The sequence below is a fragment of the Macaca nemestrina genome, chromosome 9 (genome assembly GCF_043159975.1).
Source record: "Macaca nemestrina isolate mMacNem1 chromosome 9, mMacNem.hap1, whole genome shotgun sequence".
Taxonomy (NCBI): domain Eukaryota; kingdom Metazoa; phylum Chordata; class Mammalia; order Primates; family Cercopithecidae; genus Macaca; species Macaca nemestrina.
The window spans coordinates 16,410,117-16,425,555 of record NC_092133.1 but is presented as its reverse complement, the minus strand read 5'-3'; the positions used below and the strand labels follow the sequence as shown (position 1 = coordinate 16,425,555).

General features: G+C 36.1%; 1 protein-coding gene across 1 annotated transcript in view; it reads right to left on the bottom strand.

Moving 5' to 3' along the window:
* The window catches only part of LOC105467475 (PDZ domain containing 8), a 102,495-nt gene that overhangs the window by 4,631 nt on the left and 82,425 nt on the right, over positions 1–15,439 (bottom strand). The window contains exon 4 of the mRNA XM_011717092.3: positions 2,422–2,584. Coding sequence (XP_011715394.1) covers positions 2,422–2,584 — 163 coding nt within the window. The remainder of the gene's footprint in view (positions 1–2,421; positions 2,585–15,439) is intronic.

Below are 15,439 nucleotides of genomic sequence, written 5' to 3'. Positions count from 1 at the left end.
AACAACAAACATATTGCTACCAAATTTTCCTAAAGTTTTTGCCCCTTTAGCCTACAAACTTATCACATGGAAATTCAGAGCTTTCTAATATGGTGCTTCATTATTTATCTAGCGTTAAGTTCTACTATGTCCTTCTAACCACACTATGTCTCAGCAAAATTATAGTTTGACATATGCATAAATGAAAAATGAGTCCATCTAATGATCTACAGTAGGCAAAAACTTCAACTCAATCTGAACTCATTTTTTATGATTAAAAATCTGCCCTCGTCTCATCTATTCCTCAGTCATCAGGTGTTTTGTGGAGATGGCGATTGTAACTCTCTCTCAGGAATACACCATTCAAGTCTGGATTTTTCTTTTGGAATATTTCAAACATACTCAAAAGTTGAGGAAACAGTAAAATGAATTCCATTTTGAGTTTCAAATATAATATTCTGCCAATCTTATTTCAATTATCACCAATTATATACCCATATAAATGAATCAAAGCTATATAAAAATGTTTTGAAAAATATCTGTTGACATGGGCAAAGTTTACAACACGCTGAAAGAAATAAAGACTATTACAAAAATGCAGTTTAGAAATTTGTTTCCTAAACAAAAACTGGGAAAGGCATATATTTATGTACAGAAAAAAACAAAAAACAAGAGACACATACAAAAGTTTTTCTGTTATGTCCCAAGGTTTCAAAAAAAAAAAATGTGTATTGTATCTGCCCTTCATCTTAATAAATATTATTATTATTATTATTTGAGATGGAGTTTCACTCTGGTTGCCCAGGCTGGAGTGCTGCAATGGTATGATCTCAGCTCACTGTAACCTCTGCCTTCCAGGTTCAAGCAATTCTCCTGCCTCAGCCTCCTGAGTAGCTGGGATTACAGGCACCCACCACCACACCCAGCTAATTTTTGTATTTTCAGTAGAGACAGGTTTCACCATGTTGGCCAGGCTGGTCTCGAACTCCTGACCTCAGGTGATCCGCCCGCCTCAGCCTCTCAAAGTGCTGGGATTACAGGCGTGAGCCACCGAGCCCAGCCTATTGTTATCATTATTAACAAATGTTAGATGTCAAGGGATGACTTTTGCTTTTTCATTCTGTATACATTTATATCGCTTAGGTTAATTAATTTATTTTTGATAATAGGTATTTACTACTTGTGTAATTGAAACACAACCACCAAAAAAGACCAAAAAAATTAGTTCCATCCTGTAGGTAAAACCAAAATATTAAATATTAGTATAATGAATGATGTCTATTTTATGCCTCCCTAAGTGTTTATGCATGAGCATCATCATTTGGGAGGAGTTTGTGAGAAATGCAGAATCTTGGGCCCCACTACAGGTCTCCTGATTCAGAATGCACATTTTAACATCAGGTCTGGGTGACTGGCATACATGGGAAAGTTTGAGAAGCACTGCTTATGCCATGATCAGAGAGATTCCATGTGAAAATATTAATTGGGCTCCCAGGTATGCAACTAAATAATTTTCATTATTTTATTGTCAAGATGGATTTGAATCAAAGGCAGAGTTTCTTTGACATGTAACCAAGGACAACTGCACCTTGATTTGGGAACTATTCTAACTTATTTATTGTCTAAGCTGTGAAAAAAAATATCACATTGCCCTGAGAAGATCAACTGTGACCAACCATATGTTCAAGAAATCTCTCAACAAGCCTAGAATAGATGGGACAGGTACTACAAAGGTTGAAAAGGCTTGGACTTTCCCTCCACTGCTGTGCACAGTGAGTCCTACTGCTTAGACATTTATATACAAACAAATAATCTGCTAACTTCGGAGAGTTTTTACTGTTAACAATCCAAGTGATAGGAAGGCATGTAAGTGACACATTTTTCCACCAGTGATTTGGGCTGAATTCTGAGCAACAACATATTAACAAATGGCTGGCCATTCAGATGACACAGGGTCACAGGACAGTTCAGATGTGCCCTCCTGGAAAAGGAATGTTAGTTCCTCTGCTGCTCATTATCTAGTGCTAAGTGATGGGGGCAGTAGTGCTAATATGACCAATTTTAGGTTCAGAGTAGCAATGGTGGTAGTCATACAGAAAGATAACCTAACTGTTTATTTGTCCTTACTTTCACATTCAAGAAAAAATAAATAGAGTAGTAGAAGGTGGGAAGGGAAGGAATAGAGTGGTTATATAAAAGTGGTCTAAATAAAGTATTTTAAAGATTTATACATTAGAACTAAAATGGCATGTATGTTTTAAATGTATTTTGAAGGCCTCCTTCGAATGTTTATTTATAATAAAGTTTATTACTTTATTTCATTATAAAAGTAATATATGCATATTATAGAAACAAGGAAAAAGGAAGGGAGGAAAAACCTCATACCTACTTTGCAGTTTATCTGTAAAGGTAAAGTATAAATATGCATATTAGCATAATTACCTCCAATGGCGATAAGTCGATCTCCCCGCTGAAGATCTGCAATTGCAGCAGGTGAGTTTGGAGCCACAGTTTCAATGATGACGTGCCCAGCATACCCATCAGTTGACTGGACGAGACGAAGTGTAAGTCCAACACTTTGTAAATTCCCTTTTATTAATTCAACCTTTGATAAAGGGGAAAAAACGAAAACGGATTCAATGGATTCCTAGTAATAGAGGAAGAAAACAGTAACAGACTGTTCTGTGCAGAGAGCACCATGGCTGGATGCTGACTTTTGTATCATGGTGACTATTATTAAAGACAAATAAAGGAGAAAATCTTTACTGTAACAATATAAATTAACTATCCTTAGACTACACATTTAAATCATATAAAAAAAATTAAACACTTTATCTTCAATGTGTTTTATTATTACTCCTTGCTCCCTGCTCGTTGTAGAAAATTGGGAAATAAACAGAAAGGCAAAATAAAAAGAAAACCATTCCTAATGATACAATCTAGAACTATTCTATATATTTTCTAATATATATTTAACACAAAATTGAGACTTGTCTCAATAAAACTGAGACATAAATCATGAATATAATTCTGAATCTTGCTTTTTTCAAATATAATGAAAATGATCTATGCCATTCATTATATGTGCTTTGGAAAATCCATTTTTTATGCTGTATCCTTTTCTTTTTTTCTTTCTTTTTTTTGAGACAGGGTCTCACTCTCTCACCTAGGCTGGAATGCAGTGGCACAACCCTGGCTCACTGCAACCTCCACCTCCAAGGCGCAAGCGATTCTCTCACCTCAGCCTCCCAAGCAGCTGGGACTACAGTTGTGCACAACTACGCCCGGCAAATTTTTGTATTTTTTGTGTAGAGATGGGGTTTTGCCATTGTTGCCCACGCTGGTCTCAAAACTCCTGGGCTCAAGTGATCCGCCCACCTCAGCCTCCCAAAGTGCCAGGATTAAAGGCGTGAGCCACCACCCCTGGCCAGTGTATTCTTAAAGTTTCTTTTTTGGGAAGAGGCAAAGGAAAAGAGTTTACATTTATAATTTAATAAGAGTTATCGGCCGGGCGTGGTGGTTCATGCAGGTAATCCCAGGACTTGGGAAGCTGAGGTGGGCAGATCACGAGGTCAGGAGATTGAGACCATCCTGGCTAACATCAATCAGGAGATTGAGATTGAAACCCTGTCTCTACTAAAAATACAAAAAATTAGCCAGGTGTGGTGGCAGTGTCTGTAGTCCCAGCTACTCGGGAGGCTGAGGCAGGAGAATGGCATGAACCCAGGAGGCGGAGGTTGGAGTGAGCCGAGATTGCACCACTGCACTCCAGCCTGGGTAACAAAGCGAGACTCCACCTCAGAAAAAAAAAAAAAGGAGTTATCATGTGGTGGGGATGGTGGTGCACACCTGTAATCCCAGCTACTCAGGAGGGCTCAGGTGGGAGGACCATTTGAGCCCAGGAGTTCAAGACCAACCTGGGCAACACAGTGAGACCCCCATCTTTAATTAAAAAAAAAAAGTTACATTGTTAATGAGATGTCCTGTTCTAACCCATCAAGATCATTTTGTTTTCTAAATAAACCTGCCATCCAATTTTCAGGAATGTGGATACCAGATTAACATCATCTGTGAATTAACGTCATCATCATCATACTATTTGTCCTCATTCAAACAACTGATTTAAAAAAAAAAAAACAGGCAGCGTGCTACATCCCAGCTGATGACAAGAATTCAATTAGTGTTTATGGCGCTCAATTACAAATCAGTCTAATTGTATTATTCTGCAGTCCACATTTCTTAAGTCCTGTTCTTCAAGGATATCTCATGAGGGACTTTGCCAAATACCCTAACATCCAAATATATCACTGGCTGTATTGCTTTAATATATAAATCCCACTTGGACAGAAATTCAATTTTCCTACCTAATGATACTGGCTGGTAAAAGAACCCTCACTGGAAGTTGTTCTTTAATTTGGGTGTTAACAAATTTTGTAAAGTTGTTATTTTAAGGAAAATCTTAATCATACTGTGCTCAAGAAATGCGATAGGTGGTCAAATTCTGAATTACCTAAAGGTTTACAAAACACAAAGCCCCTCCAAAACACGTAATTTGTGTTTAAATCTCCCAAGACATTTGTCCAATCCCTGCCTTATGACACAGCAATTAATCACCTTACAATGTAAAGTGCTGTACGCGATTAAGGCTTTTAACAAAACCCTGAAGAACATATTCTCTCAAATCCAGGAAAATAAATACATTCCTAATATACAGATTGCCAAAGCTGAAATTTGGAATGTAAGTTTTTCTAACTGCAGGAAGCTAATGATAGCAAATGGGTACAAAACCTAAACAGTGTAAGTCTGAGTACTGTAAAGTTTAAAAATTAACACCTGCATTTGGAATGTGTTTGTGATTTACTCTGCTTTTAAAAGTACAATGGAGATTCAGGGGGTAGGGTTAGGAAGTGAATTGAGGCTAGTGTAAGGTATTAGTGTAATTTAGTTTCTTAATTTATTTTCTATCTATAAATCATAGCTTTCCCTTTGGTTTTCTTAATTCAAATGATACCTGCAGTAAACATTCTAGATGCAAAAAAAAAAAAAAAAAAAAAAAAAAAAGATAGGGTTTTCAGTAGGAATAATTAGGGCCAATATTACATTACCTCACTTTCTCCCCAATTTTTACTCATTATTAGTAAATACTCTTAATTTCAAGTATATATAGGGAACAGAACATTAAGACACTGTTTCTTTTACTTCTTGTTTGTTAAAAGCTGGTTTTTGTTTCCTTTTAAGCCTGCACACCACTGACCTAATTTTAGATTGTAATTTCAGCATTCCCTGAAATGAAAATTATCACCTTAATTTAAGTTCTGACATGATTCAGGAGTTTCAGAATATAAAAACACCTCTTAATTAAAAACCTGACAAAACAAAGCATTTAAAAATAAGTATTGCATAAAAACATAATTTAAGATAAGGTTCAAGACCATCCAATGATACATAACTTTTGGAATAAAACTGATTTTCCATGAGGGTAAAACTACTAGTTTAAAACCAGAATAGTAAAATAACATATAATACATAATTCTCTCCCATATGTATGCATCTATATTTTAAAATTATTTATGACTATTGGATATGCCTTGCCCTACAAAACATATGCCAAAATAGAACTTTTAAAATGACAATGTAAAAAATAAACATAAATAGAAATCCTAAATATTTTTCCTGTATACGGTGAAGCATGCTGTGGCTTCAACATGCATTCCCTGGAATATAATATCACCTGAGAGGGTTTGGTTTTTAAGATTTTATTACAGAAAATTTCTAATATATACAAAAGTACAGAGAACAGTAAAATGAACTTAGTGGTAGACCATAAAACATGGTAACAAATTCTTCCTATCCTTATAAGCGTTATCTCTTTGCAATGTAACTTTACTAAAGCTGCTGCTAGAGGTATAACTTGCTTTCTTCATCCCTCTCTCAGCAACCAATATAACCAGAAAAAATAAGTGGAGGCACAGGCAAACTCAACATCATCAACCTTGATTTAACTGACACTTATAGAACATTATACTCAACTATGGTAAACTACATTCTTTTCAAGTATACATGATTATATCAATTATATAGATTAAATTCATAATTATAAGCCTTGCTTCCCAAGACACAAAAACCTCCCTCTCCCAGTTGGGAACTAGGTTGCTTCACTGGTGAATTCTGAAAGAAAAAAATAAAACAAGGCAAACATAAAACAAGAAAATAGAAGTACAGACTAATCTCTCTAATGTTCAAAAAGATACAAAATTTAACAAAATTTTAGGAAATTCAACGCAGCAATATATTAAAAAAGACAATAATCATAACGAAGTGAATCAATGTAATTTATCATATTAACAAAACAATGGAGAAAGCCATATTTCAATAACTGCAAAAAAATTAACAAAATCCAATATTCATTAATGGTAAAAGCCCTCAACAAACTAGAAGTATAAGAGAACTTCCTAAACCTGATTAGACATCTACAAAAATCTACAAATAACACAAAACTCAAAGATGAAAGATTTTGTTTTATAACTCAGATCAGTAACAAGGCAAGGATTTCTGCTCTTACCACTTCAACACTGTACTAGAAGTTAAAATCAGTGTAATGAAAAAAAAAAGGAAAGTGTAAAGATCAGAAGGCAGGAAAAAACTGTCTTTATTTGCAGATACTATGATCCTATACATAGAAAATTCCAAGATATCTACAAAACAACTATTAGAGCTATTAAGTGAAATTAAGTCACAGACTACAAGGTCAATATTCGAAAGTCAAATGAGTGTCTATGTATCAGAAAATTATTACAATTACAATTATAAATTATAGAATATATGGAATTATAAATAGAAAAATTAAAAAACCCCCAATCTATTACAATAGTATTAAAAATATTTAAGATTAAGTTTAGTGAAAGATGTCTAAGACCTATATGCTGCATATTACAATATACTGCATTATCATGAGAATTTTAAGGGAAATTAAAGAAGACTTAAATAAATGGAGAAGATACCATGGTTCATATATAAGATTCATTATTGTAAATATGCCAGTTCTTCCCAAATTTATCTACAGATTCAAAACAATCCCAGTCAAAATCCTTGCAGGCGTTTAGAGAAGAAATGGACCAAGAACAGCCAAAACACTCCTTAAATATAACAAGGTTGGAGGTCTTACACTACCTGATTTCAAGGCTTGCTATATGTTAGATAAATCAAGACAGCGTGGTATTGGTCTAATGACAGACACATGAAATAATGGAATGATAGTACACAAACAGAACAACACTTATATGGTCAATTTATGTTTGACACAGGTGCTAGATTAATTAATAGGGAAAAAGGTATGAGACAAGTGGATGTCTGAATAGGGAAAAAAGTGAATCTCAACTCACACACTATATAAAAATTCATGAGAAAAGGAAAATGAACCTAAACTTAAGGACTAAAACGATTAAATTTTTTTTTTTGAGACGGAGTCTCGCTCTGTCGCCCAGGCTGGAGTGCAGTGGCCGGATTTCAGCTGACTGCAAGCTCCGCCTCCCGGGTTTATGCTATTCTCCTGCCTCAGCCTCCCGAGTAGCTGGGACTACAGGCACCTGCCACCTCGCCCAGCTAGTTTTTTGTATATTTTTTAGTAGAGACGGGGTTTCACCGTGTTAGCCAGGATGGTCTTGATCTCCTGACCTCGTGATCTGCCCGTCTCAGCCTCCCAAAGTGCTGGGGTTACAGGCTTGAGCCACCGCGCCCAGCCAACTATTAAATTTATAGATGAAAATACAGGAGAAAATCTTTATGACATTGAGTTGGGCAAAGATTTCTTAAACAGGACACAAACAGTATAAATCTATATAAGAAAAAAGTTATAAAATGGATTTCATAAAATTAATGACTTTTGCTCTCTGAAAGACAGTTAAGAAAATGAAATGATAAGCCACAGATTAGGAGAAAATATTTGAAAAACATTCATCTGAGAAAGGACCTTGATCCATGAATATATAACTCTTACAACTAAACAAGAAAAAGCCCAATAAAAAGTGGGCAAAATATTTGAATAGATACTTCACAAAAGAAGATACACGAATGGCCAACAAGCATATTAAAAGATGTTCAATTACTCATTAGGAAAATACAAATTCAAATCATGAGATATTACATACCTACTAGAATGACTAAATTAAAGGTGGACAATACCAAGTGTTGCTGAGGATGTGAAGCAACTGAAACTCTCCGATGTTGCTGGTGGGAATATAAAATGGTACAGCTACTTTGGAAAGCAGTTTGGCGTTTTCAAGTTAAACATACACTCACCATATGACCCAGCAATCCTACTTTTAGATATTTACCAAAGAGAAATGAAAACATGTCCACACACAGACTTGCATGCCAATATTCACAGAGCATCATTGGTAAGAGCCAAGAACTGGTCAAATGATGAGGTGAACTCTAACACAAGTAGCAGATGGTCCCTGACTTATGAGGGTTAGACTTACGATTTTTTGACTTTACGACGTGGGAAAGCAATACACTTTCATGTGCTCCTCAATTTATTACAGGGGATACATCTGGATAAGCCCATAAGTTGAAAATATTGTTAAGTAAAAAACACACTATTTTCAATTTACAACAATGGGTTTATCTGGATGTAACCCCAATGTAAGTTGAGGAACATCTGTAATGGATGAGGTGATAAAATCATTCTCTATCTTGACTAAGGTATAGGTTACATGATTGTATACAATTACGAAAATTCACTGTACTCTTAGTAAATTTTATTGTTTAAATTACACCTCAAAATAAAGCTACTAAAAGTAAAGCAAAAACAAAACCTTAAATATGCCAATTTTTGTCCTAAGATGCTTAAATATGCAAATCACTAATTCAGATAACCTTTAGTTTTCCAATTTACCTAATTTAATAAAAGACAACTTGGTATGAATTTAGATGACCCTTAAGTTAATAAGGAAGAAACGCAATATATATGGTTTTTTTCATTCAGCTTATGTCAATCAAATGCATACTGACTCTGACCTACACATAGCTGGAATTACTGGGCTGTATATACAGAATGAAACCAGATATAAGAAGAACAGTGTGTCTGAAAGAAAAAAAAATGTAACTCAAGTTTTTATTGCTATTAAAAAGAATCAGAACTTGTAATTATCAAATATTTGCATGTGGTTAAAAAATCAAATATAGAAAAATAATGTAAGAGCAATAGTCCTGTCTCCTCAAGTCCCCGTTACCCCATCCTCACACCATAGCAATTGCTTTTAAACTCTTTGATTTTAGTCGTTTTGGGGGTTACCTTTTTTCTCTAGATAATATGCATACATAGTCATTTCTTAATATACCAAATTTTAGACAATGTTGTCTAAATATAATACACCAACTTTTAGAAAAAAGTTGACTTCCTACTATTACAGACAAGGAGGCTACTCATCTTTCCCCCAAATTATAGGAATTACAGCACTGTTTTTAGTTCTTCCACATAACTTCTTTGTAACTATCATCAATATAGTTATACCCCTATATTTCTTATTTATCAACTACAGACAATATCTATTTGATATCAGGACTTTATATTCTTCCCTCCTTCTCTCCTCCTTATACTTCTACCTTCTAAACTCTACTATCAAAGTTGACAACTATTACATTCCTTTTGTAACTATAGTGAAGCTACAAGGTTGACTGGTTCCAAAACTAAAAATCAGCATATAATGTTTACGATATTGTGACTACATATTGTTTACTGCAAAGCTGGGCATCATTACATTCTGTCTTGAACAGCCTTTTTCTTGAAAGTTTCTTTTCTTTCAACATAGCTTTAACAGTCGGCCCTCCATATCCACAAGGGTTGCAGGACCCCACTCGAGGATAACAAAATCGGTGTATGTTCAGATACATATGCAATGAGGCATATAATGAGGCCTTATACAAAATGAGGCAGTACAATCAGCCCTCTGTATCCATCACAGTCCTCACGGTCCTAATCCACAGCTACTGGGTTTCAGTCCATAGTTGGCTGAATCCTGAGATGTAAATCTGGGTGCTTCCCTATTCCAAAAGATAACCCACAATTAAGAAAAAGTTAACATCTATACAAGTTTTCACTCAAAATCTTTATAGATGGTGAAAGTTTGCCACCATTTACAAATTTAGTAGTTTTAGTTCTCTTTCAGAAAACAAAGAAAATCTGATCCTTCACCATCCACAGTTGGGTTTCAATCCACAGTTGACTGAATCTGGGGATATAAATCCATGGATACAGAGGGCTGACTGTACTTTAATTGTAGAATTTATATATAAGTACTGCTTTCGTGATTAGCTAGTAAATGAATCTATTCATTCATCACATATTATTTAGCACCCAGTTGAAGGGAAGTTTTACTTCACCTCTACTCCTGCTAAAAAGAAGCCATTTAACAAATGCAGAAGGAATGATCAGATAAGAATAATTAGTACACCCCACCCCTCCCAAAAGGTAAAGGGATTATGTATTTTAGATTTTAAAAAACACAAGATGTAATAATTCAAGGTAACTTTTTTTTTTTTTTTTTTTTTAAAGACAGTCTCATTGCCAGGCTGCAGTGCAGTGGCATGATCTTGGCTCACTGCAACCTCCGCCTCCTAAGTTCAAGTGATTCTCCTACCTCAGCCTCCCAAGTAGCTGGGGTTACAGGCATGCGCCACCATGCCTGGCTAATTTTTTGTATTTTTAGTAGAGATGGGGTTTCATCATGTTGGCCAGGCTGGTCTCGAAGTCCTGACCTTGAGTGATCCACCCGCCTTGGCTTCCCAATGTGCCGGGATAACAGGTGTGAGCCACTGCGCCCCAGCAGGTAACATATGAATCCTGATCATATCCAATTTTTTTTTTTTTTTAGTACAAAAACATTTATAGGACATTTTAAAATGGCTGAAAATGAGGTGAAATTAGGGAATTATCAGCTTTTTTGTCTTGTAATTGTTATTGTGGGTATGTAAAATGTTTTTATTTTCAGAAGCTTCAAACTGAAATACTCAGGGTAAGATATCATGATGTCTATAAGAATGCTTACCTATGACTTTAGGCAAATGTTAACCTCTCTGAACTTCATTTATGAAATGGAATAATACCTATCTCAGATGGGGAGGCTATGAAAAGGCTCAGTACTTATTATTACTGTTATTAGTACAACTTATCACTACTAGTAAACAATGGGACTGCAAAAGGAAATTTTTTAAAAAACCAGTCTGCTGTGAATAAATGATCTGGCTGTGGAAACAAGGCAAACATATTATGAAATGGACATCAATGCAAGACATTAGAATTTTCAGACTGTGTTATAGTATTCAAAGATTATTTTTATAGGTTCAAGATTCCAAAACTAAAACAATTTTACAATTATTTGATTTTTAAAAATCTGTCTTATTAGAAGAGACAAAGATGGTGACTTAAATGTCAACATTTAATAAGCGGAAAACAACCCATTCAAACCCACTAGAAATAATTATTTCCAAAAAGCAGAAATTTCACCGATCATAGTAGATATCTACTTTTTCAGAAAGTTGTAACTTTCATCCCATCGAAAAGTTCCCTCTATGCAGGAGACTAAAGAAATATCATATTTAGATATAAACGAAAGAAGGAAGGGGGAAAAGGAATAGCAGGAAGAAAAAATTCTATTTCTTACAGCCATTTATCCAAATAAAAATAGAGGGAAGAAAAAATGAACACGGAACAATATAATACTGTCCTTTAAACTGCTGATCAGAATATCTTTATTTAAAAAGAGCAAAGGCAGTGAACGTATAGAGAAAGTATCTGTGATATTATTACAAATACAGATTATGGAAGAGACCCTTGATCAATTCCAACAATGATCAGTAATAGCTTTTCCTTTCTTATGGGAAGCCAACTGGTTGTTTCTAAGTTCTATAAAAATCTGGGTGCTCCTCTATTCCAAAAGATAAGCTACAATTAAGGAAAAGTTAACATCTATAGAACTTCTCACTCAAAATCTTTATAGCTGGTAAAAGTTTGCTTTCTGTGTTTCTTTCAGAAAACAAAGAAAACCTGATCCCTCACGTCAAGATTCCTGTGATGAGGGAGGTAATAAATGGGGTCATGGCACTTCTCCCCTTTGAATAGTCATCTGGTTACATCCATGGAATTTGTCTGGAAGTTTCAGGCCAAACCCTGCAAGTCCGAATCTGTGGTGATGTAACCCATATAAACTCCAAGGTCCTGAGGCTGTTCAGATCACAAAGACCCTATCTTTTGAGACCAATATCTAAATATTGGTTACCAAGATTTTAGAAAGTATCTAAGCTATACTCTAAGACTAAAGCTTATCGTGCCACGAGACATGTATGGATAAGGTACAATAGGAATTCAGGAGAGGCAAACACTGCCTCTGGGTGAGTGGTCTGGGAAAGCCTTCCTGTAAGGGTATGACATTTAGGTTATGTCTTAAAGCATGAGAAAAATTTGAACAAACAGTCTAGGAGTTGGGGTGGGACATGTGGGATGACTTGAGAGAGGCTATCATTCTGGGCCACAGTAGCATTGTTAGAGCAAAGAGATGGAGGAACATCAAGAAATTAAGGCTGTTCATGGTTTAATGTCAGAGCTTTAGGAAGCTGAGGTCGGAGGGGTGTGGTTCGAGACCAGCCTGGCCAATATAGCAAGGCCTTGTCTCCACACACACACACAAATTTAGTTGGGTGTGGTGGCATGTGCCTGAAGTCCCAGCTACTTGGGAGGCTGAGGTGGGAGGATAGCTTGAGTCTAGGAGGAGTCTGAGGCTGCAGTGAGTTATGATCACACCACTGTACTCCCACCACTGTACTCCAGCCTGGACAACAGAGTGAAACCCCATCTCAAAAAAAAAAAAAAAAAGAAAAAGAAAGAAAAAAAGAAATTAAAACCATCCTGATGATATCAAGTGAGATTTAACAGAAAACTCCTACCCTAGTTAGAACATGTTTTACTAAGAAAAAGCAGCAGCATTTCATGTAACATATCATAAAATCCTACATATTCTGATTATCTAATAAAGGTCCTATGCTATCTTGCAATAAATATGTATGGAATTTACAAGACCTATTAATATCTATTTGCTAAAATACGTTCTTGAAACCTGTACTTTGTGGCATAATACTTTGTAAGAAAAAGAGGAAATAAAATTAACCATGCTTATTAAATATTTACTATATGCTCAAGTAAAATATACACCAATGTTTGCCAAGCCCTTCCCCAGCTTTGGAACTATTTCTGCAACCCTCTAATTCCATATATGGTAATAGTAGGAACAGCCAGGCTTATATAACATGGTTCCATTGCCCTGCCTCATTAGATAGTCCAGGGGTACACACTAGACCCAAGCAGGACCAGATTTCCTTCCTAGATGTTTGAAATTCAGACTCAGAGCTTCCTTGAATCGAATAAACATACTGTAGCTGAGCCGTCTTGTGTGTGTATTCAGGGACTGGGAAATGGAGAGTGCCAGTCTCCAGAGTGAAGAATAAAGCACACAAACAGCCAGGAGCAGAGAGGAAACAGAGGCACTAGCCTAACAGTGGTTTAGTTTCTCATTCTAGATTGTTTCTAAGGCCTGGCTGTACTACTGCTTAAAGTTGTGCAGAGGCTAACCCACACAACCATGAATAGTGGCCCTGATGCCTGCCTGCCCTTGGGGTCCAGGAAACAACCTAATATCCTTAGAATAAGTACCTTTTTTTGGCTTAACTTTAGTGAGTATCTGTTTCTCTCTAACATGTTCTAGCTTACCAGGCATTGTGTTAAAGACACAAATATATTATAATCAATATCTCATTAAGCTCAAAGTGCTATATATATATTACAAATACATTATAAAGGTAGGTTGTACTTTCTGTGGTTTATCTTGTACCAATAGGCTTCAATTTTGTTGAAATCAAAAAGATTTCTGTGGGAAGAGAAATACTGTTTCTACGACATAAAAAAGTTTTTATCAATTGTCAACAATTGCCGACAAGCCAGGTATGGTGGCACATGCCTACAGTCCCAGCTGCTTGGGAGGCTGAGGTGGGAGGAATGGTTGAGCCCAAGAGTTCGAGGCCAGCCTGGGTAACAGAGTGACACCATTTCAAAAAGAAAGGAAAAGAAAAAGAATTGCTGACACATGCTAACAGCAATTACATGAGTTGAATCACAGGGGTCAATACCTACAAGATTACAGACAGCCTGCATTTAACTTCACCAATAGTGTCAGTCACAGGTTAAAAAATTCTAGCCGTATGTGCATCTCTCTTGTAGACAGCAATTTGCTAACAACATCAGGATAGTCTTTAAGAGCTCTCACACTCTGACATCCTTTCAGCCCTTTGTAGATCCAGCTGAGGCACATTTTCTCCTGGGGGAAAAAATACTGATTTTTTAATCCCTTCCTAACATGGACATAATTTTATGTAATAGAGAAGAACAAGTTATATTTAAATAACATCAATATAAGTCATTTATTTTACAAACTGTTCTTTCCTACACACGGTTCTAACATTGAGTAAAACCCCCAAATCCGAAAGTAAAAAGATCACTAAGTGAAGATCCTAAATTACTGTGACAGGTATATTTTGAACATTCTTCCATCAGCTGGTTTTCTGAAAAAGACATAATGATAACTAGTTCTAGCTTTTTTTGTTTTTTGTAGGGTTGTGGGGCAGGGAAGAGAGAAATGTGACATAAGACACAATAATCAGCACATATATGTACAAGATACCAATATAAAATTGATTTTTGCATGTGTGTGTGTGTGTGTGTGTGTGTGTGTGTGTGTGTGTGTGTGTGACAAAGTCTTGCTTTATTGCCCAGGCTGGAGTGTAGTGGTATAATCCTGGCTCACTGCAAGCTCTGCCTCCTGGGCTCAAGCCATCCTTTCACCTCAGCCTCCTGAGTAGCTGGGAATGCAGGCATATGCCACTATGCCTGGCTAATTTTTTTGTAGTTTTTGGAGAGACAGGGTATCCCTATGTTGCCCAGGCTGGTTTCAAATTCCCAGGCTCAAGCGATCCACCTGCCTTGGCCTCTCAAGTGCTGGGATTAGAGAGAGACGTGAGCCACGACGCCCAGCCTAACACTGAACTTTTACAGCAGGCTTTAAATGGAGATAACCATTCACAGTCCTGGCCCATACTGTAAACCAATATCTATTCTAAGAGATTTCTCACTCTATTACAATTTAAAAAAAGATGTCCATGATATTCAGAAATATCAGTGTATTATTCTGTAACGGTCTGTCTTCTAAGTGGAAATAGTGGTAATTATTTTCCACTTAGAAAAATCACTAATGTTGACCTAAGAAACACATGTTTAACAAAACCTTTAGCAAAGCTACTAAGAAAAGCAATGGAAAGAAATGCACTAGTTGGAAGATGTTGGATAGGAGACAGGGCTAACATGTAGCTCCCATATGCATGGACAAAACAACGTGAAGAGACTCACACTGTGATC